This window comes from Amphiura filiformis, chromosome 1 (genome assembly GCF_039555335.1).
Source record: "Amphiura filiformis chromosome 1, Afil_fr2py, whole genome shotgun sequence".
Classification (NCBI taxonomy): domain Eukaryota; kingdom Metazoa; phylum Echinodermata; class Ophiuroidea; order Amphilepidida; family Amphiuridae; genus Amphiura; species Amphiura filiformis.
Genome location: NC_092628.1, coordinates 76,949,958 through 76,974,841, shown reverse-complemented (window position 1 = coordinate 76,974,841; position 24,884 = coordinate 76,949,958). Strand labels below are relative to the sequence as shown.

At 36.8% G+C, this 24,884-nt stretch overlaps 1 protein-coding gene across 1 annotated transcript in view; it reads right to left on the bottom strand.

The window, feature by feature from the left end:
* Positions 1-16,713: 16,713 nt before the first annotated feature.
* Positions 16,714-24,884, bottom strand: part of LOC140153589 (uncharacterized) — a 294,065-nt gene continuing 285,894 nt past the window's right edge. Inside the window, exon 5 of the mRNA XM_072176373.1 lies at positions 16,714-19,794. Within this exon, the coding sequence (XP_072032474.1) occupies positions 17,458-19,794 (2,337 nt within the window). The 3' untranslated portion in view covers positions 16,714-17,457. The remainder of the gene's footprint in view (positions 19,795-24,884) is intronic.

The window sequence follows — 24,884 nt, the reverse complement described above, 5'->3', positions numbered from 1 at the left end:
GCTGAAATCGAAATACACTTTCAGGGTGGGAACCATGCTGGATTTTTTCATATTGGCATTCATTTAACATTGAAAATTAATTTTCAAATGATACCTTATCAATAGTATCTCTGTGGATATTTTTAGTTTCATTTTACCAAACAGATTTCCTAACATGGTTTCCGTGGCAAAAATGGTGGCCATGCAAATATGTTCAACAAGTTGAACAAAAGGTTTTGCTATTTCCTGCTCCACCAGAGTAGCAGAAAGAAATGATTTGTGCATGTTTCTATTTCTGCAAGGCCAAATAAAAAAAGGTTTGTCTGAAAGCTCCCGCATGCATTAGTTTATTATTCATCCACATTAGTAACATGGTTTTTTTTCCTTTTATTTTTTTTGTCCAGAAAAAGTGTACAAAATATCGTTATGAATTCGGCAGAGTGACGAATCGAGCATTTTGAGTAAATTGAGTTATTGTATGCTTGTGATTGTGTTTCAGGCGATCTTTCATTTCCACCAAAAATTAATGATAAATCTTACTTCCCGACTTAGATATTGAAATTGTGATTAGGACGAATCGCGCCTAAGTGCGATTAATGAATTTGACCAAAAGACGAATCGTATACTTAGCTGTACAAATCAGGTTGATCTATTGTATAGTATAGCTGGAAACTCCGAATTGTCTATATTACATGTCATATACTGTTATATTTGATACCAATGGGTAGCTATAGGTATCTTCTATCAAGTGATACCAAAATAAGTACAAACATTCCCCACACGATATCGCTATGACGTAATTATGTCAGAGCGCCGTTGCAAAATTGGGAAATCACAGAAATTTATACACAGAATATAGGCCAATATTGTTATTTCTACTCAAAAATCCTTAATTTCAACTAAATATTATGGTGATGACTAATTATAACTTATAAACCAAGTTTAGAATCTATAGCCTTAGGACAATCAGAAATCTTTACACAAAAGCCCCAAATCAAGGACGCGTGCTATAGGTTACACGTAGTTGAATACGGATTCGTCCCGTTATGTAACTCTTTGTGCAGCGGTTGACACTTTTTGGATTTAGCATAAAGCCGAATAGCTGTAAATACCTGTTTTGAGGGATATATCGATTGTTTCAGAACGTGCAAGTATTGCAAATAATTGGTGCACATTCACTTCTATAATAAACATTTCAAATGAGTGCTCACGAATGTTCTCAATTTTTAGAATGACCAATGGAATGGTACCAAGATTTTCAAACGTCGTTTACTCAGAACAGCAATTTTGCGTATTCGGCACTCTGCCGTATTCATAATGATATGATCGAAATGCTGTTTTGACCATTTTTTTAAACCTCCGGAATTTTATTTTATTTTACTTCGCAACTGAATACGTCCTCAATTATTCTGTGTACTTGGATCTGGTGGGGGAGAAAGTACACGGAGATGAACCAACAGACCCCTGCTCTTAGATTACTTCAATACAATAGCAGCATCACTTTATTGTTCAATACAACACTTCATACTGTAGAATAGGACTTTTGAGGTTTTTTCACATTTGAAAAAAAATCTTTGGAAAAAAACAACAACACATTTCGCATTAGTTTTTCAGAGTTGGAGAGCTTTGAGACAAACTTTTGTTTAATTGGCCTAACCATGCGCCCTGCTGGGTGGCACCAGAATTTTGGGGGGGTGGCATTTGGGGAAAGTGAATTTCAAGGGAAGAGATCCTAAGAAAAATGAAGCAATTCATTTCCCTGTGCATCTTCTATCAACCAGAAAAACACTGTGTTTTGGGCCAAAATAGGGTGACGTTGCACAATTTTGGCCCATTGAATAATAAAATTCACCATTATTTTGAGTTTAATTGTATGAAACTGAAAATTTCCTGCGAGCTTCATGCGCAAATGTCCAAGTAAAAAAATAAGCTTTTCCCCCTATATTTTAATTCTTCTGCCACCACTGGGGGTATTTCCCCCGCCCTGGTGCTGCCACTGCACTCTGCATGCACCTATCATGCCTCTCTGGCATATTTTGACACCAAAAAAAACGTATCTAGGCAACTTTGGAGTAGAAACAGGTAATTTTAGGCACCTATATTACACATAATATGATGCTATGTACGACATAAAAATAAAGTGACGTATAACTTCACACTGTATCACCTGCTATGTAATAATCAAAGATTATCCATGTACGCCATTCCATACAACATTAAAATAAAGTGACGTATAATTTCACACTGTATCACACACAATGTAATCATTTCCATAGAAAGTTTAAGGAACCCACCTTGTGATAAAGATTATGCATGTACGCCATTTTATACGTTTTCCATATAATACGCACGGACCTACCTTGTACTGATTTTTTATAGGAATTGATGTATGTGTGTGGGGGAGGGGGTTAGGTTTCTTCAAGGAATTTGGGTTTGTTAATGAGGTTTGCGGTGTTAATAAATCCTTTTCAACTTTTCAATAATGGCAGGTAATATTTAAATGATGATGATGAAGCAGTGCATGCAGTAGCATCATAAAGTACCTACCTACTGCTGATATTGGTGTTAATGAAGTAACTATCTAATGAAGTAGCTATCTACTGCTGATATTAGTAAGGATGAAGCAGCTATCGATCTACTGCTGATATTGGTATTGATGAAGTAACTATCTACTGCTGATATTGGTATTAATGAAGTAACTATCTACTGCTGATTGGTATTAATGAAGTAGCTATCTACTGCTGATATTGGTAAGGATGAAGTAGCTATCTACTGCTGATATTGGTATTAATGAAGTAGCTATCTACTGCTGATATTGGTAAGGATGAAGTAGCTATCTACTGCTGATTATTGATGAAGTACCTACCTTCTGCTGATATTGGTATTGATGAAGTAACTATCTAATGCGGCCCATGCACATATTTGATTGATCAATATTGGGGATAATAATATTTCTCTTCAATATTATTGAAGAAATCTAATCTAGTTTGATTTTATTGACGGTTGGACAAAAAAATCACTATTGATGTTCGTGTGTACAGTGCACAATGGCAGATTTTTTATCCACTCTTGTATCTAGGGTCTTAGATTTTGTTCAATCAAATTGATTGTGTATAGGCTGCATAATGCTTGATATTGGTACCTATCTACTGTTGATATTGGTATTGATGAGGTAGCTATCTACTGCTGACATTGGTATTGATGAAGTAACTAGCTACTGCTGATACACGTATTAAAGCCATATTATAACATTTGCTGAGGAAGACGCCCTCACTGAATTTTTTTAATTCATTTTTTTACTCGATTAAATTGTACTTTATTAAACCAATATACCCTGCAAAAATCAAGACTCTAGGTGCTGTAGTTTTGTCAAAATCCGAGATTTTGAATAAAACGCCGGAACCGGCGCTTTATTATTACGATGGAATTATTAGTCGATGTTCATAACACACAGTACGTACACGGCGTGCGGGACGGTGATATACACAACAAAAGGTCGTACTATAACATCATAAACATGACCGAAGGAGTGGTACGTATTGGCAACAGGTGCGCTGGTAGTAAATTCCAATTTTCTTTGCTTTGTCGTAGTTGTTCGGCTCAAAAATAAAAGGGGATATATCTGACAGTAAAAGCTAACATTTTATGGCAAAGATATGCTAATCTATTTTGTTTGAAAATGTTATAATATGGCTTTAATGGAAATACCTACCTACTGCTAATATTGTTATTGATACACTATCTAACGCTGGTATTAGTATTGATGAAGTAGCTACCTACTGCTGATATTGGTATTGATGAGGTAACTATCTAATGCTGATATTGGTATTGATGCAGTAACTATCTAATGTTGATATTGGTATTGATGAAGTAGCTATCTACTGCTGGTGCTGGTATTAGCATCAATGAATAAGTATCTACTGCTGATATTGGTATTGTTGAAGTAGATATCTACTGCTGATATTGGTATTGATGACGTAACTACTGCTGATCAATGAAGTATAAGTATCTACTGCTGATATTGGTATTGATGAAGTAGCTATCTACTGCTGATATTGGTATTGAAGTAGCTATATACTGCTGATATTGGTATTGATGAAGTATTTATCGTACTGCTGATACTGGTATTGATGAAGTAGCTATCGTACTGCTGATATTGGTATTGATGAAGTAGCTACTGCTGATCAATGAAGTAAGCTATCGTACTGCTGATATTGGTATTGATGAAGTAGCTATCTACTGCTGATATTGGTATTGAAGCAGTTATATACTGCTGATATTGGTATTGATGAAGTAGCTATCATACTGCTGATATTGGTATTGATGAAGTAGCTAATGCTGATCAATGAAGTAAGTATCTGCTGATATTGGTATTGATGTAGTAGCTATCTACTGCTGATATTGGTATTGAAGTAGCTATCTACTGCTAATATTGGTATTGAAGTAGCTATCTACTGCTGATATTGGTATTGATGAAGTAGTTATCTACTGCTGATATTGGTATTAATGAAGTAGCTATCGTACTGCTGATATTGGTATTGATGAAGTAGCTATCATACTGCTGATATTGGTATTGATGAAGTAGCTAATGCTGATCAATGAAGTAAGTATCTACTGCTGATATTGGTATTGATGTAGTAGCTATCTACTGCTGATATTGGTATTGAAGTAGCTATCTACTGCTAATATTGGTATTGAAGTAGCTATCTACTGCTGATATTGGTATTGATGAAGTAGTTATCTACTGCTGATATTGGTATTAATGAAGTAGCTATCGTACTGCTGATATTGGTATTGATGAAGTAGCTACTGCTGATCAATGAAGTAAGCTATCGTACTCCTGATATTGGTATTGATGAAGTAGCTATCTACTGCTGATATTGGTATTGATGAAGTAGCTATCTACTGCTGATATTGGTATTGATGAAGTAGCTATCTACTGCTGATATTGGTATTGATGAAGTAGCTATCTACTGCTGATATTGGTATTGATGAAGTAGCTATCTACTGCTGATATTGGTATTGATGAAGTAGCTATCTACTGCTGATATTGGTATTGATGAACAAGCTATCTACTGCTGATATTGGCATTGATGAAGTAACTATCTACTGCTGATATTGGTATTGATGAAGTAGCTATTGTACTGCTGATATTGGTATTGATGAGGTAGCTATCTACTGCTGATATTGATATTGATGAAGTAGCTATCTAACTGCTGATATTGGTATTGATCAAGTACCTATCTACTACTGATATTGATGAGGTAACTATATCGAATGTTGATAATAGTATCAATGAAGTAAGTATCTACTGCTGATATTGGTATTGATGAAGTAGCTATCTATTGCTGATACTTGTATTGATGAAGTATCTATTCCAGATATTGGCATTGATAGAGGTATCTTCTACTGCTATTAATATTGATGAAGTAACAATCTACTGCTGATATTGGTATAGATGAAGTAACTAGACAGAACTGTTGATACTGCTTTTGATGAAGTTGCTATATATATGAAGAGCTTTGTTTCAAAACCCCTTACATCCACTTGAGCAATTTCGACAAAACATCACAAAATCATCAAAATAATCACTAATGTAAGGGGGTCTGCAACAAAAGCAGTTTTTGGCGGGATGCCTGGGTAGGATTAGCATCCCGTCAAAAACTGCTTTTGTTGCAAAACACCTTATATCAGTAATTTTCTTGATGATTTTTTGATGGTTTCTTAAAATTGCTCAAATGGATGTAAGGGGTTTTGAAACAAAGCTCTTCATATACTGCTGATATGGTATTGATAAGTACTATCTTACTACTGATATTGGTGTTGAATCGCCATAAATGCTCCCCTTAATCGAGCAGATGTGGGCAACACATAGGACACCTCCGACAACAACCCCCAGGGTATTATGGTTAATTAAAGGTCTGTAACCCGATCAACAGCATCATTCCCCCCCCCCCGATATTTTTCATTGTTGATGAGTTTTTGGTATCATAATAGGTCATATTTTTCTCATTACCAATTTGATGCTCCAAATCGTTGTATTACCGAATAAATCATGAAAAAGCAGGCGAATTGTGGTTACCAATTTTCACACGTCCCCAAGAATTCTGGGTAGGAATGAAATCGGTGGATTCAAGATGTTGTACTCTAATATAGTTCCAATATTGGTTTACAATTTAGTACATCAAAAAACCAACATGAAATCAAAATTATTGTCCTCATTGCACCAAATTATTCGTAAGCAAGCAATTATTTATTTATTTATTTACAGAGGGTTTTTCAAATAACTTTATTTAAAGGATGACAAACTATCTTGATTTCAAATGGAACCAACTGGTACAATGAAAGTTGAACAAACTAGCAAGTACAACTGTGGATGGGCCATGTGGAAACAATGATCATAATGGGATAGTCATGGACAAAGCCGGGGGGACAAATTAAACCATAACTACTGAAAATATACAAAACAATAAAAACACATGACAACCATAGATATATTTCGTACATTTTTCATTTATTATGAGCACCCTCATGCAAACAAAACTTTTTCTTCTCAACTTATCTTGATTTTAGAACCAAACTGGGATTATCCTTTCAAATTTAAACAATATTACAACATTTTTAATATTCACTATTATTAAATTATCATGAGAAAGCCATCTTGATCTTCAATAAACAGAAAAGACAAATCACAAACTTGAAACATTGCATTTTGAAACAATCTTTGTTTCTACTTAAAAAAGATTTATTAATTTAAGACAGACCACTTATAATTTCATATTCATATCTAGACTGCAGAATCTATGAAAATTTTTATTCTCCTTATTTGAGAAAAATGCTACAGAAAAACTTTTAAATAAGCAATAATTTAATTTTGTAAGCACAAGCAACAGTTTTCTGTAGGGAATGTAATATTGTTTAGGTATAATTCTGATGATACAAATTCTCAATCAAGAACTCAGTGTTTTTTTTTTTCCTTCATTCTTTTTATTCATTTTTTAAATTCACGACCAAAATCTCAACATTAAATAATCCGATGGTCTTAAATTGGGTTATTCCAGTTGAAATCTATACCATCCCAATTGGTCTCCCACACAGGGGGTGTAGATTTCAAATGGAATCACCCATTCAGGTAACTACCACTTGAAATTCAAACTCCCTGTGTGGAAGATTAAGATCATGTCTTCCATTAGACTGCTGCCCTCAGTCGTCAACCGTCTGGATTGACGACTGAGAAAACTATGTGGAAAAAAAGTGATGGATTTTGCAACAGGATTCCTGTGGCATAGAGCATGCGCAGTTGTGTCCAAATTGACCTTTTGACCGAGTTTGTTGTTTTTAGTAGTTCAGAGCGCGATCTTGTCACAGCGATGCGGTACAGCGACGCGGGACACGGGCGCCGCTAGTCAGTCGCGCTACGGCGCACAACCAAAGTCGCATTGAATAGTTTTCAGAAGTCCGTCATGATATTGGCTGTAAGATAATCAGTCGTAACTACGAAGCATACACAGTACATGCGAAGTGTAGACGGCTGATTGTGGAATTAGTCTAGTCTTCCATAGGGAGTGTGTGTATTTCCAACTGGAATAGCTCAAATTTATGTATGTGATTTGCCTGAGGGATAGGCCTAATTGTTTAAAAGTTGTTTTTGATCATACTAACATTTTAGTATGCCTCTTTCATTTAAAACAGGTAGGAAAAAACTGTTTCTAATCAAGTTTATTTTTCTGAAAACAAAACTTAATTTTACTTTTGAAAAGTATATATTTCAAATTATTTTAATAATCTCTTTTAGAGTGTTGGGTCTAGACCTTTATCAGTCATCACTGATGAATTGATATTTGGACTTATTGTACTTTTAGCACATGCAAATGCAAATACAAGTATGCCACGCCTTGATGCGTACATACATCTTCACATGTTGTTTCTGCTCCCCATGGTCCAAATATCAATAATCAGTACACATAACTGGAAAATGGTCTGTAAATTGATCTGCACCATCTGGGTTTAATTGTCATATACCCCATACACTATTTAGTTACAAGCCACAGATAAAGTTACACTGACTTAACCCCATGAGAACTACATGCCGATTGGCCAAAAAGAAGTTTTCATTAGCAATTGGCCCAATCAGCAACATTGTTAGAATAATTTCACCACACAAAAAATTGGGGTGAATTATTTGCAAAGCTCCATACTGATTGGTAATTAAAGTTAAAATATCATGTAATTGACCAATCAGAGGCAATGTTAGATCGGCAGGTAATGCTCAGGGGGTTAAATTGTCATTTAATGACAGACTATACCATTTTTCACCCTGATGTTGCAGTGACATCAGTGCGCATTTCATTGGGCGCAGCTTCAAATCGCTTGTGTTCACTCTTAAAGCACTGCTGTACACACGCCCGCTCTTAAAGACGCCGCATATATGTGCACACGAAAAAGCTGCCTCAATGCATTGACGTCACTGCCACATCAGGGTGAAAAATGGTACAGCAATTAATTCATGGTGTCTGAGGTGTATGACAATTACCCCATAGATTACCCAATCTATCTCAATTAATCCAATCTATGTGCACTTTATAATCATCATTTCATTCATTTATCACATAATTACAAAGCTCTACAAATTCTACACAATTTCTCTTAACTTTTTTTTTTACAATAATCATCAGTAATAATAATTAATAATAATAGTAATAGAAGATAAATAACTCTCATTTTGTTTTGTTTTTCATAATTAATATAATTATGTTCATGTACATTTTACAATTTTACTCCACAATAAGTAAAACGTTCAAAGGAGTAATAACAACAATTGTAAAGCACAGTGTAATAAGTAATCATAGTAAGTCTACGACAGTTCTTGATTCTAGAGGGCGCTAGAATAACATCTGCGTCAGGACATAATCCAGTCTTGATATTGATTGCACCTAAATTTTGTGGTAACTGAAGGTCCACAATTACAGCTTAAAATGGTTACAGTTTAGTGGAATACATACGTGTGAAAAGTGGAGATTGAAATAAAGCTATACTTAATACAATTGATCTGAGACGAAACAAAGACGTTTGGGAGCTTGGCATTCCAACAGTTCCAGTAATTCAAAAATTGAAGAGAAAGCCCACATTTTATATGCCAATAACTTATAGTCTGATTGGACTGGGTGTTTTTGTTAACATAATCTGCTAGATATTTCCTGTGAAGAAATAAGACGTAAAAATCCAATCCCCCAGACATGAAATGCAACTTTACTTGATCATCAAATGAAGAAATCAATATTTGATGACAAAAACAATCTGCCAATCAGAGACTTGTTTCCCTCCACATTTGCACACTTATACTAGGGGGGTGTGTTATTTCACAAAGTTGCAAGTACAATTTTTACCCCCAGCCCAAAATATGGAGAGAACCAATATAAACTACAAAAAAACAGTTTTAGTGAAATTGGAATATTGTAACCCCCCTGTACATGCCCTCTGAAAGTTTGACAATAAGGTTGCGAATTCGCAACCTTGCAATGTGAAAATGCATTATACAGTCATTAAACATAACAGTATCAGCACTCAAGAGGCTTATCTCTACTTGTCAGGGTTGTGATTTTTCCTTTTTCACCCAAATTTCGGGATTTTATTCCTGATTTCATGATTTTTGCTCCCAATTTCAAGATTGGTTCAAATAGTCTTGGCTTAGGTAAACGTAACTCACCCTTTAAAGTATATCTACTTCAAGTGAATAATTGCATGATAGTGGCATCTGCTTTTGCTGTGACATTTTTAAATACAGTGTCAGATTAATATGTTTATGCAGATAATTTTTGTTGTCTATAGAAGTCTAAATATGTTGCTGGTTTTTGGTAAAGACATAGCGAACTTCAAGGTAACCCAACCCCCCTACAACTTTTATTTTGTCAATGTCATCATTGTCACTCTTAAGGTATCGTTCCTTTTCTGCAGCACTTGTAAATGATCCTCCCATTTTTTTCAGTGTATCCAAATCCTTGTTCCTTCTTTTATCAACAGCGACATTTAATAGCGATTTCTTTTTTCTGCAGTCCTTTCACAAGTACTTCTTGCTTTATCTTGTTCCATTCCCTCACTATCTCTGGTATAGTGCTGTGTGCCACTTTAGTATAATCTTGGAATGACCCACCAGGCCTTCCTGCAATCAAATCTGGCGATTTGCATTTAACTTGTGATGATGAGGTGCTTTGGAGCTGCTTTGCACCCTACGGCTTAATTCATAGTTAATGAACCCCACACTTCTCTCAGCTGGGATATTATTGACTGGTACTTGATCAAGTTACTCCTTGTTCACGTTTGATAGAGAATGCTCACTCTCTTCTGCGAAACCAAAAATACCACCTTTCTGGTGTCGAAAGCCAGCAGCTATAAACTGTTGAAGCATAATTTGCAGAACCTTGTCAACCTGAGTCCGGAGGGGGGGGGCACATCAAAATATTTTGGTGGGTATGTTCCCCCGGAATTTTGAGGTGGTGGGTCTTTTGAAGCTGACGGTGTACTGGTAAAAGGGGGTCTTTTGGAGCTGCGAACAAGTAAAATGGTGACTGTTGGAGCTGCAAACAGTCCAAATCAAGGGTCTTTCTTGGCTTTCTGTTTGAAAATCGCATGATTAAACCTTTTAGAGGTGAAATTATCAAAATCAAGGGTCTTTCGGAGCTCTATTTTGGTTAAATATGGGGGTCTTTCGGAGCTGCGAAATCCAAAAAGGGGGTCCTTCCGGGGGAACATACCCATATGGTCACCCCATTGGGTCTCGTATGCCACCACTGCTTCCTGAATGGCATATATCTTCATCAAATCGCCTAGTTGATGGAAAGCAGGAATGACCTTTGACCAGTATCGGATGCAGTTGTTAGAGAAACGAAAGGCTCGATGAGATGAAGATACCTTGAGAGTGACAATGATGGCAAAACAATTTAAGTTAGGAAGTTTTACCTGGGGTTTTACCTTGAAGTTCGCTATGCTAGAGATACAGCGTTATCTTTACCAAAAACCAGCAACATGTTTAGACTTCTAAAAGGCTACAAAATTATCTGCAGAAACATATGCCATACACTGTATACAATGTCACAGCAAAACCAGATGCCACTATGCAATACTTTATTTCAGCTGTTGATGTAATTCTTCACTTGCAGTAGATACATTTTAAATGGTGAGTTACATTTACCTAAACCCAGACAACTTGAACCAACCTTGAAATTGGGGGCAAATATCATGAAATCAGGAATAAAATCCTAAAATTTGGGTGAAAAAAAGACAAAATCACAACCCTGATAAGTAGAAATGAGCCTCTTGAGTCAGTCTAATTCACCAAAATAATTTGTTTTCCACTGTATGTCATTGTGTTTGTAATTCTTGCTCATACTATTATGTTTAATGACTGTATAATGCATTTTTCACATTGCAAGGTTGCCGAATTCGCAACCTTATTGTCAAACTTTCAGAGGGCATGTACAGGGGGTTACAATATTCAATTTCACTGAAACTGTTTTTTTCTAGTTCATATTGGTTGTCTCCATATTTTGAGCTGGGGGTTTAAATTTTTTTAAATTATCACACCCCCCTACAGTTATACGCAACAATGGCAAAATAATAGCGAGAATTTTAAATTAGTCCAACTTTTTGCCTTAGTTGCATATCCCACAGTGTTTTCTGTCTCCCTATAAGCCTAGTTTTTATTCACCTGAAATATCACAATTTCCCTTAATTCCTTGGCACACTGAATAAAAGCTGAAACCCATGAGCTTTATTTGCACAATGAACAGTTACTATAATGAAGATATAAAGGATTCCCAGGTTTAATCATGAAAATAGTCTGATATCTCTACAAACAGTACAAAGAGGGTTTAATAAAGTATTCTCTCAAAAAACAATTGAACTATTTCTTAAAGTTGTTTTTCTTAAATGGTATTTTATAAGCACTAAATAGGTTGATAGAAAGACACTACTATTTTATCTACAAAGTATATTGCTCCGTGGAGTATCAAAATGGATTGGAACCAATAGAAATAGTGTAATAGGGAGGATTATTAACAGTTGCAGGATACTTACTTGCACAAATCTGGCTCTTCTTCTTGCAAATGTTGATTTTTATTTACCAGGGGTTTTCTTTTATCCATGGACTCGCTTGTAGAAAATTGTTTGTGAATTTGTTATAAAAATATACAATAAACAGGGCTCTAAAATTGTATGTTTTTGAATGTTTGAAAAACATAAAAATTCTAAAATTTTATGTTTTTGAATATTTGAAAAACTGAATAATCAGTGCGATAATGGATCAGTTTATGAAGCTTCCACATTGATGTAGAATAAAACTGGAGTACATGGGGGACTTTTTGAGACAATATCACAAATTAGGCAGTGAATTGTGGTAGTGATATACAACTAATTTAATAAGATTGACCACTAAAGACCCCGTGCTCAAATGGTCTTAGAGTAAGTTTACATGAAACAGGAAACCTTTGCATAAATGGGAGGAGGAGGTAGCTCAAATGCGTACTGCTGAATTTCAAAACTGCTTCAAATTGCCAAATTGCTTTGGCGGATATTTTATGGTTAAGTTTATGATCTTCAGGTCAGAATTGAAGTCAACATTTGCAATGACAAACCTAAAATGTATCCTTACACATGGATATTTATGAAACATTCTGTGAGCTGCTTGCAAAAATTCAGTCTTACACAAAATAACAACAATACAGCATCAGAGGGGCACATGCTCCTCCAATACAAGTGAACATGGAAAAACTTGCCCCAAACTACCTGTATTTGTACCCTCAATCAAGCTTGATGCTATGTGTTAGTGCACCCCTCCTAATCAGATGATGCGCGCAACATCTTTGCTAAGTACCACTCAGTATAATCAATATTGCAAAGTGACAATTTTAAAACTAGCTTAGGATTTGCTGAGCATGAATTCCAATACCTTACAAATCACGGGTTCATTCCCAGATATGCACATTGCAACCAGACTTGGCAATGTCATCCATATAGATGTTAAGATGCCATCACTATCAGATGAGGTTCAAGAAGGATATCACCACATGGCATTTACCTTGTGAGCTCAATGTACCTCACTGCTTTTAGCATATTTTAAAGTTTTTCTCGCAAGCAAGTACAATTTCACTTACTACTGTTGCTATTTCAAATTCTTGGACAAAATGTATGTCAAATGTGTGAGGGTGCTTCGCAGAAGCTCCGACATTAGCTTCCATTTGCCTAGTAACAACATTGGGTAGCAAGACTTGTTTACATTTTTCAGGGTGTTGTCTATAGTTTACAGCGTCATATGCGAGTGGAATGCTTGTGGACGCACTCTTTGCTTTCAAATCGAACATGTCGTGTTTGAGAATTAAATATAGCAATAGTAGTGGGTGTTGCCTGCAGACATTTTTCCATGAATATATACCTTGTTTATAGCAGAGTAGGACAATTTCCATATTTCATATGGATTTATATGTTGCTTCCTACTATATGCAGCATTAATAAAACAAGTGTTTACATACATTTTACTCTTTCCAAGAAAGGCACACACATCAAGCAGCGCTGAATTCTACACGTAAACCAATAATTTTAATTAGTAGGTTATGCAAGTATAACATTTCTTTTCAGTGAATATGTTTCAAAAAGCACTAAAGAGGCAAAATAGGTAGCAAGTAATCAGCAATTTGACAAACACAGGGCAGCGCCATATTGAATTCAAATTGATCATGGTGCAGCAGGCTATACCATTTTTTACCCTGATGTGGCAGTGACGTCAGTGCGCATTTCATTGGCGCAGCCTGAAATTGTTAGCGTTTACTTAAAGCGCTGGCATACATGAGAGATACCGCATAAATGGCAAATGCACAAGCGTTACAGCTACCTCAACGCATTGACTTCACTGCCACATCAAGGTGGCAAATGGTATTATCAGCAGTCCTGTATAAATCATGATGCCCCTTTAACACAAATGTACAATGTTTTTATAACCTTATTCCCTCCTTGCACAGTCATCAATTTTAAGCATAGAGCCTCAAACTGGCAGCATACATGAATGGTATTTGAATCAGGAATATAACATTGTGTAAACTTCCTGTCTATTGCCAGTTTGAGACTCCGCCCAATATGGCTGAACTGTGCAAGAGTCTACTATATATGTCATACTTGAGCTCTTGTTTGAACCTCATATACGACAAATGAGTGCGTTTCAACTGCCACCTAATCCACAATACATGCCTACATGTCGCAGCTATCATTCCAGAATCTTAGGTTGAGTTGATTTGACTTTTAAAGTAACTTGCATATTGAAATCCCATATCATCTGCAGTTATAATACACAATACTACAATATACAAAATGACTGGGTTATTCCAGTTGAAATACATACACCCCCTGTAGAAGACATGACCTTAATCTCCTACACAAGGGGTGTAGATTTCAAATGGGGTCACCCATTCTGGTAGCCCCATTTGAAATTCAAACTCCCTGCGTGAAAGGTTAAGGTCCTGTATTCTATAGGGGTGTATGGATTTCAACTGGAATAGCACATTGATTACATGGCATGGTAAAATGTTACAGTTTGCAGCAAAAAATAAGATTTGACTGAATACCTTTCCTCCACTTTTCCCACCCTGCGCTATTACAGAAGCGGCAACAGCTAACTTATATTCAATCAGGTAGGCAACTGTTGCCAAAGTCTGCTTTTTTAAAAATTTCAAAACCATAATTGAAAGTTTCAATTATGTTGGGCCTCCTGAAAGATGGACCTTATCTACTGGAAAAGCAAACTCTGAATGGGAAATATTATGGTGAAGAGCAGATTTTTGAAGGGCTTTTCCTGGGAGCAATAACTTTTCCTGTGTTGTACCTGCAGTGATAATGTAAGTCACTGCAAGGTATGGGTAATGAGTGCACCCTGCAATATTAAAAAAAAACCAAGGGCATGGTGGAAAAGTTGGAGAAAGGCCTATATATTTATCAGGTTTATACAAGTAATGACAAAAAATAATACATTTGTAAAATTTGCACATATCAGCACACTCGTTGTGTCGTTTTTATAATACACACTGTAAGATACACTCTACTGTCAAGTTGTTTCTTCTGCACAGAGACAAACTGGAATAAACCTGGTTCTGGAATTTGCTAGAAATCTTATCTTATTCCAACTCTACATTTATTCCAGTGGGCCATTGTCTATAACTACTGAATGATTGAGTACATACTTGTCTTTGGAACTGCATAACGTTCAATACCCTGGAATTGTGTATTTTTACATGACCACTCAAGATGAGCCAATCATAAAACTTGGGCTTGGTTTGTGTAACTCAGTACCGTAAAACTTGATAGTTAGCATATGTGCTTACTATCGAGAGCTTTAAAAACATGCAAATATGAAGAGCCCCATCCACAAAAGGGTTTTGAGCTGATACACATAGTTATATACAAACAAATAAACCTGCAAATATGTGTCTCAACCTCATTAGCTCAGTTGGTAAAGCGCCATACTTTGGTACAATTTCATGTTTTCATAAGCGCTTGATAGTAAGCACATATGCTAACTAACGAGTTTTTACGGTATACAATGTAAATCTTCATGTATACTACAATACCCTGTATGAGTGAACTGATTGCCACATAACATAACAAAGGTTGTGAATGTGATGAGTTCCACAAACAGAGCCCAAGATATTATTTATAATGAAAAAAAAGAGCATGATAAAAATGTTGAGCATCTGTTACGACAAAACTGCCAGTAGCGGGCATTACTTAAATGAAATAGAATGCAGCATCACAATTTTTGTTTATTTTCAAAATTTCTGTTGAAGTTATCAAAAACTTTAAAAGTCATGTTTTGCATCATATTAATATTTATAAATGCACTTTCAAAAGTTGCAAACAATGTGTGAATCCAGATTATCAGAGGTTTAACCCAGCAGGTTTACCCATACAAGACAAGCATTTTCAAATTGAAAAAACAACCTAAAAGAATACATTGAGTGCTGCTGCTATTACATATGGACAGCAATACTGGCAAACATGATTGGTTCAGTCGTTCCTGGGAAACTCATCATAAATACCCATACATGTATGCATATATGGCTTGTCATCTAATCAAGAAATCAAACAGATATTGACAGCCTAGCTCCTTGAATGTTCATGTTATCAACTTATATCTGCATATATAACGGTATACTGCCCCAGGAAATGGGTCTCACATACATACATTTAGCTGCATGTAATGACGCTACTTGCTGCTCAGTTGTAGACATGCAACAGTTGGGGCTTGAAAATACTTGATCCAAAACTGAAATAGACAATTTGTGCTCTAGTCTAGAGAGTCATTCCACTCCTGGCACAAGATTGCTATGCAATTATCTATTCCATCTTTAAACAAGCACATTATGATTGGGCAATTCAGTTGAAATCCATACACCCCTATGGAAGACATTACCTTAATCTTCAACACAGGGAGTGTAGATTTCAAATGAAGTCACTCATTCAGATAACCATATTTGAAATTCACACTCTGTGTGGATGAGTAAGGTCATGTCTTCAATATGGGGTGTATGGATTTTAACTGCAACAGTCCATTCTGTTTGCCTTCTGCACCCATTTTCTGTAGTTTAACATAGTCAGCAGAATGCAAGAGCATTTCAACTGCCTTGCATTTTTAATGTCACTTACAACTTTTGCATCTTCCTGACTATTATGACTGAGTTGAGGTCAAAAGGCTATTCCACTTACAATCCATATGCCCACTATGTAGAAGACATGAACTTACTCTTCCACACAGGGAGTGTGAATTTCAAATGGAGTTACCTGAATGGATGACTCCATTTGACATCTATACCCCCTGTGTGAGAGATTAGAAGTCATGTCTTCCATAGAGGGAGTATGGATTTCAACTGGAATAGCCCATTGGTAACATTCCCTGGATATCGGTGCATAGACAAAAGGCAAACATCACCATTTCAAAATAATGGATTTTGAACTACTTGGCTTATGAGCTATGTCATTTTGAATTATACTTTTTGCATCATTCTTTTAAGAAAAATACCATTCACAATATTGGTAAATCGGTTTGATGATAACAATGCACCCTGTTACATAACTCTTGGTGAATGCTGGGAATAATTCTATCCAATAACATCATACTTTTAAAGGGCATTGAATAAAACTACTTTCACATATTTATATCAAAATCTATGAAAAATTGACCAAATGTCTACTTGAAAGATGATTTCTATTCCAAATTACAATTGACTACACAGCCTCAAACTTGTCTTTCTCGATCACACTACGTACCAAAAAACAATTGCAGTAGTTACATATTCGATACAAGAAGGTTTCCTTGGTTTTTAAATATAATTCATTGTATATAAGTTACAAAATACTGTCTTGGACATGACAACATTATAATATAACAAGAATATCTTTCAAATTGAGTCCAATGAATACACCAAACTTGGTACATATGAGTTACAATATTGTTTCTTTAGCCTCCTGAAGGTTCTTAACCATCTCTCTTCTGAGTGTGTTGGTTCCTTTCGGCCGTGCACCTTGTTGGTTGCCCCGATCTGGAGACTTCATGGAATCGCTGTCACTTATTACACTATACAATTTGTTACGCCCCGTCCACGAGTCGAGCTCACCGACAAGTTTGTTACTATCAACTTCTGGTTCTGACGGGCTCTTTATCGACTCCCCGGTTTTCTCAGTAACGTATTGGTCAATAGCACTGGTACTTTGCAAAATTTCGGCCAGATGGCTTTCATCGCTATTTATTACACTCTGTATATCTTGCAGCACAGTTTTGATGGCCGGCGACATATGTTCCGTGTTGGCCTGATCTAAAAATTTTGTGACCAAACTTTGTGTGTTTTTTGTGAGTTCTACCATTGATTTGGGTCTCGGTTTCAGTTTGTGTTTCGGAGCTCGTGGTACTGGAGCACTGACAGATGCCCTCTCATTAGGCAACACATTGTGAGTCCTTGCATACAATTCGGCTGTCCCAAGATGCAATGGGCCATTGCTATTCCCATAATGCACTTGGTTTTTATTCTCTGTTTGTTGAGAATTATTGCAGGTAGCAGCATCCAGTAATTTGTTGTCAATTTCTGTCTGACTGCTACTGCACTCTTTAGTAATAATGTCTGTACTAGGTACTTTGAGTTCTTTAGATTTAGTATTAGTAGGAGGCACAGCTCGCTGCCAGTTGTCACGACGCACCCATGGATCTTCTAAATCAAGTTGACGGGAAATGTTAACCACCAAACTTCTTCTTTGCCGTGGCATCCAGCTCTTATTCAGATTTAAATCTAATGAGTCCGGTCTTTTGTGTCTCCTGATGACCGCCTCCTCACCACACTCATTAGATGGTGGTATTAGAGGAGGTACATTGGAAACATTGCTATCTGAGGTTTTAGTGTCTTTTTGCATGGAAGCACTATTTAGGTTGTGACTAAGATTAATTCCTGGCGATTTGTTGCGCTCTGATGCTGGACGCCTTTGCCTGGTGCGTCCGCGGGGTGGGGTGTTGGTTGTGGAAGAGCCACTACTGCGTCTATTGCGAGGGGGGCGACGGTGGGAGGAGCTACTACAAAAACTGAATTCTGCATCCTGCATAACATTCTGCACTGTCCCGTTCACCATCTTGGCTACCATTCTACGAGGTGGTATTCTTAGTTCTTGTTCACTATCACTAGAAGAGCTTGATAGCGGAGCCGGTCTAGCTTGCCTACGTTGACGACCAAAGCTACCATTAGATGAACTCTGTGAGCTCTGATCTGTTGGGGAATTACTACATGTACTTGTGGAAGTCCTGTGACGCCGGTCTCCATTACTGCGATGACGTCGGTGACGACGTCCGGAACTTGATGTGGACCCACGACTGGACCGACTTGTCGTAGTGCTACCGGTACCGGTCGTCAGTCGTTCACTACTGCCTGAATGACTTTTGTCGCTTGGTGTGGCAAAAGTGGGGCTAAGAATGGTTCCATTCGGTGTACATCTATCTTTGGGTGAGTTTTCATGAGTCACAGGTGACTTGCCTAGAGTCACTCTTATATGATTATCATTACAAAATACATTGTCAATATCTGCTGGGGTTTCAAATAGACTCCCTATAGCACAAGGGATATTGCCAATCTGTAATCTTGACACAGTCATAGGAGACAAAGGATGGTTGTCTCTAGGAGTAGCACCTTGAATATTTGCATTGGCGATATCCTCCACAAACGGTCTATTGTCATTGCCTAATTCCGTATTCGTTGCCATGTTTACGCAAGGGTGTGGCACTATTTCAGAGTTTCCTTCCAGAGAAGTCTGAGAAGCTGTGGATACGCGACTGAGGTGGGCATTACCGCTCTCAGTGCTCGCGCTTCGTTCTCGCATACCTGTGCCGTGGCACTGAGTAGGCGGAGTTTCAGTCTGGACTTCTACTTGATGTGTGTTGTTTTGCGTTGGATCTTGATTACCGTTAGTACCGTTCAGACACGTCGTCTGTCCACCTATTATTTCTTGAGCTGTTATGTATCGTAAGATCTCTCTAGGATCACGAATCTGACGAGGTGAACCACTAGAGCTTGGTCTCTTGTTATTCTTGCGCCTATTATTTCCAGATTGTATTATCACAGTGTTATTTGTGGTCTGTTGGTTTCCTTGAGTCAGCTCAACAGCAACTTGGTGACTATCCCAACGAAGAGGTGGCTGTGGAATACCCTCGGTGTTCTGATTCTGAAACAATGTGATGTAAGCGTTTCCGGTGCTGTACGGTCTTTGCCGGTTCAATCGTCTGCGGTTTTCTGGTCTTTGTCCCTGTGAAAAAGATAAGACAGAAAAGAGAAATAGAGCATAAATCATCTTTTTGCAATCATGATGACATTGACATTTAGAGTAGGTATACATAGACACATGTGTAAATATTGGATTATGAACACTTACTACTTCACATGAAGGTCAGACACGCATTAGTTAGGCATGGGGGAATTTATTCTATGTTGTAGATGACTGGATTGGTAACAAGTGAACAGTGATAAATGCGTTCATTGCTGCTTATATCCCACTGTCTGTCACCCCGTGCAGCTGACAACCAATGTATTACTGATGTGATGCGTTGATGATGGGATGTTTGAAATCCCCATTTGAATCACACTGAAAATGTCAGACTGTCACCTATATATTATAGGTCTCTAGGGTGAATTAATTACAAATGAGCTCTTATGAGAGATACATCAAATAGACATTTTCAAACAATAAAAGCTATGTGTATGCCATCTTCTAATATAATGGACCAATCACTCAAAAAATCATTTGGAAAAGATATGTGCAGAGTACAATATTTTTCCATTTGTCTGAATCAATGTGTCGGAAGTCCATAGCTCACTACAAGGTTGTAGGCTATGATTATACTCAAATGAAGTTTTTCTAGCATTCATTTTAAATTTAGACTAGGAGTTCACAAATTGTTGACCCTGTGGGCCAGATCTTACACACCGACTAATTGTGATTGGCCCTCGACCAGCTCTGAATTATACAGTAAACATAATGTGGCCCTCGAACACAAATCTTTAGAAGGATTTAATACAGCCCTTCGCAGCCTGCAATCAAATACAATTCAAAACCTAAACCTAGAAAAGTGACTGTAGTTCTGTGCTTTAAAGTTGGCACAATCTTCCCTAATATATAAGAATGTTTTTACTTGCTCTCAGCTAAATCCAATTGTAAAATCTGAACAACAAAAAAGGCGGAAACATGAAGACAAAAATTTAGAAGATGACAATCAGGAAGACACCAACCTCCGTAATTTCAATTATAGAAACACTAGATTAGGAATGAAGCACAGGCATTGTGTTATTGTAATGAGTCCCAGTGTAGCCTACAACAACACTACTTTCATGTCAAATACATTCCCTCATGAGCAGATACAGGATTTCAATTCACTTCAAATTCACAAGTTAAATTCAGCATTTGAATTTCATGTCCTGTGCCCCCTGACACTGATCCACTCCAAGTTGACATTCAGGAAAAGCCTTCCTCTCATTTACTGGAATACATTAAAAGCAACTTGCGACCAAAAACAGAAAATTTTGCTCATCGTTATCGATTCTATGCTTACTTTATGCTACAGCACATGCAGTTATATCTTGGTCAAAGTATAATGATAATAAATTCCTGTCTAATTTGGCGATTTAAAAAGCCTAGGTAGCTCGGTGAGCAGGTCAGCATCATCCCAGGTACAGTGCTTAGTGCTGTCAGTGACGTCAGCGCACATATCAATGGGCACAGCTTCAAATCATGAGCATTCACTCAAAGCGCTGGTGCACAATTGTTTGTACTAGTTAAAACAGCATTTTATATATTTTGTTTGTTCTGTGTGCTTTTCTGTGCATTTCTAAATACATCATTTTAAAGTTCAAATTCAAGGTAAATTCCATTTGGCGCCTACAATAGATTTATTAGGTCTATTTTTAATTTCTCAAACATCCTGATCAAATACTAAAGTAAAGAAAGCAAATCTCTCCATGACCAAATGCAGCTGAATCATTCATGTCAACTAGTGACAAGCATCCGCTCTACGATCGTATACCACTCATCATGCCAAATCAACAGATAAACCGACACACCTGAAAAATTGACTATTCATTATCATGCCATCTTCAGATTGGCAAACACACCTATCTCATTATTCATTATTCACGGTGGAAAAATAAACCACTAGTACCAGTGAGTGAGAGTAGTCATTGGTGTTAACATCACAAGTTTAAGTTTGAGTCAGACATCATACATTATACAGTAGGTAATACTAGAGAGTGTAGTTTCAATCATTCATGAGTATACACAGGTTTGGGACTGAATAAACTAGGGATTGGTTACTATAATCTAATCATGCTAATGTTAACTGTAGTGGTACTATCAATTTCAATCAAATTTAGGACATCTTGTCAAATGCTGCGAAACTTGACACAAAAACACAACATCATTATATGGAACAGCAGCTTGTATCAGGTCCTGATTTGCAATATACCACTGTAGCCACCATGCATCAGGTGTGTATCAGTATTGAAAACTGATGCAACATACACATCAAGAGTCTCCACATGATTCAACAGTTATTTTGGTGTAGGAATTTATACTATGAATACTGACTATGTTTTCAAGTGACCACTCGTGGCAACCCCCATCTCAAGCATAATGTAGACATCTACACATCTAGTAGCTTTCACTAAAGATATTCAGTTTCAAAATCAAGGCGATTGCATGGACTAGTATGACCATGTTGATGTTACACCGGTCACAATTTTCTCATTGTTATTTTATGAAACACTTTTTTTCACTTTACAAATAAATCTGAAGAAATACTAACCCAATCCATATTTGTCTGAATTAGTCGCATGAAATGGATTCCTGAATTAGTTTTAAATGAGCAATCTATTAAACCCTCGTGTGCAGTAAAGGGCTAAAAACAAGAGTATGTAGTACGCACTTACCCCACTTGAACAAGCAGAGAGCAACCCCATTTCATCATCATTTACTTGCTTTAGTTCATCAAAAACAGGACATCCAGAAAATGAGATGACTCATAAACCAAATAACACAATATAAATGCATTTAAATTTCCTATAGCATATTCAGGTCAGCCTTCTATAATTGACATAAAGATGATGATATGACTACGATTCCTGTTCAAGACTTGAAGTAACCTTCCAAAGTTAACGTTATGTAAATAGGTAAAGAGCATGTCTTTAAGTTTGCAGTCAGAGTCAAGATATCTCGGTCAATATTGGATCGTCCCGTAAAAAGCATTAAAATGCAATCAGTTACTACCAGTTTAATATTGGTTTAGTAGAGTCTCACTCAACATCAAGTAGTTGCAATTCTAGTATTATACTGTTTGAACGCAATACCTACATTCAGTATAACATCTAGCTGGAGTTGTTATCAAATTACTAATGCTTATACAAGTTAATGCATATGCAACCACTTTCACTTGCATGACGATTTTGCAAAATGCAAATTTGCTCACCAACTGCTTACTGACAGTAAACTGTTGCAAGTGTAATCTGCATGCTGCAGTTCTCAACTATTTCACTTCAACTTAAAACTAATATTAAACTTACTTGCACTTGCAGCATTTTTGTGCAAAAATGCACTTAGAATGACATCTTCAAATCAGTAGCAGACATGATTGGAATACAGATTTATAGTTCCACTAGTAGTGTCAATATCAAACATGTAAACAGTCCATCTACTCCTCTATAAATGATTACAATTGCTACCAGGCAAGTTAAACACTCTATTCTCAGGACTCTTATGCAAGCATATAAATAACTTGGTCAGTTTACTTTCCTTTTATACAAGAACCTTTTAGCAGCAAGCACTATGCTTCTATTATCCACACTGTTAGCTCACTATTATAATCAATGCCCCATTTTAATATATCCATTTCTAGCATTTCTTGATATAAGAAGATTACATTTCCATAAATCTTTTCATAAAATTGTGAAATGCACTGACTGGACAGATTTTACAAACTCAAGAAATGTGCATTAAGCTTTTAAGCAAATAGCCTCAAATCACTTTCTCATGATAAATAATCATAACTATTAGAATGACAGAATTAGTTTAAATGGCTATGCAGAATACTATTTGGTATTATTTTGTTCCAGCCATGAATGCAAAATTTGGCACCCAATACAATAACATCATTTCAGGCTACAATAGTTACCTACATCACCGTTGTAGTCATACTCCTTGACTAAACATACCTCACATAAGACAGGTATGTAATAATTTTCCAAGGCTATAAGGCTTTGCATAGTTACAAGATGAATCCCTATTAAATAAGCCATGACAATAGAATTAACAAAATACCCATAATCTGTCATTGATGAGTTTTTGTTGCTCTTACTTTGGACACATGTAAAGCACTCAATCAGAATTTATAACTTACTGCCAAAATATAATATTTATATTGAGTTACCATTTTATTTCTTGACAATCAGCAAAAAATCTCATGAAATCCTGCTAAACTAAACCCAATAGCCTTTATAGGGAAGTGTCTTTAAAATATCTCAGAGGCAATTTGGGATTTAAAATAATATTATTGAATTCATAAAAAGAGGTTAAGATTAACATCACAAACCAATGCAGCAATATATCTAGACCAATATGCCAATGACTTATGGTGCAAATCAAGATAGTTTCCAAATGCAAGTCTTATCTTCAGTAGACAGCACTGGCAAACTCTTCAGCCCTCACACACAACCAAGATATGTATCAGTATCATCATAAAGAAAAGCTCACAGAACCACCTGCTGACCTCAACCACTGGGCTATTCCAGCTGAAATCCATACACCCCTTATGGAAAGATGATGACCTTAATCTTCCACACAGGGAGTGGGAATTTCAAATGGAGTTACCTGAATGTATGACTCTTTTTCGAAATCTACACCCACTTCTTCTTCTTCTTCTTCCTATAAAGTGTAGACTTCAGGTACTGAAGATTTCACACTGCAAGTGGTAGCACGCGCACGTCCTCATGGACGCAGTCTCTAATTACAGGTGCAGTTATATACAAGTGGGTGCAGTTAAAAACTTTGTTGCGTGCTGTCTAGGTGAGGCTGCCCTTCAATGCCGCTTTGAAGGCATCGAGGGATGGCAGTTGAGCAGGCTCCAGCTTGAGAGAATTCCAGTCTCTTGAAGTTCTTGGAAAGAAAGATGACAGGAAAACTTGTGAGCTGCAGTGATGCGTCTGCAAGCGGCTACTATGACCACGGGTGCGAGATGTAGACTGCACTAGGTAGTTTGCCCAGTTGATGTCGACGAGGCCGAAGCGGATCTGGTAGAGCATTGATAGTCTGGTCTGAGATCTTCTACTTTGCAAGGTTGGCCATTGAAGATCTTT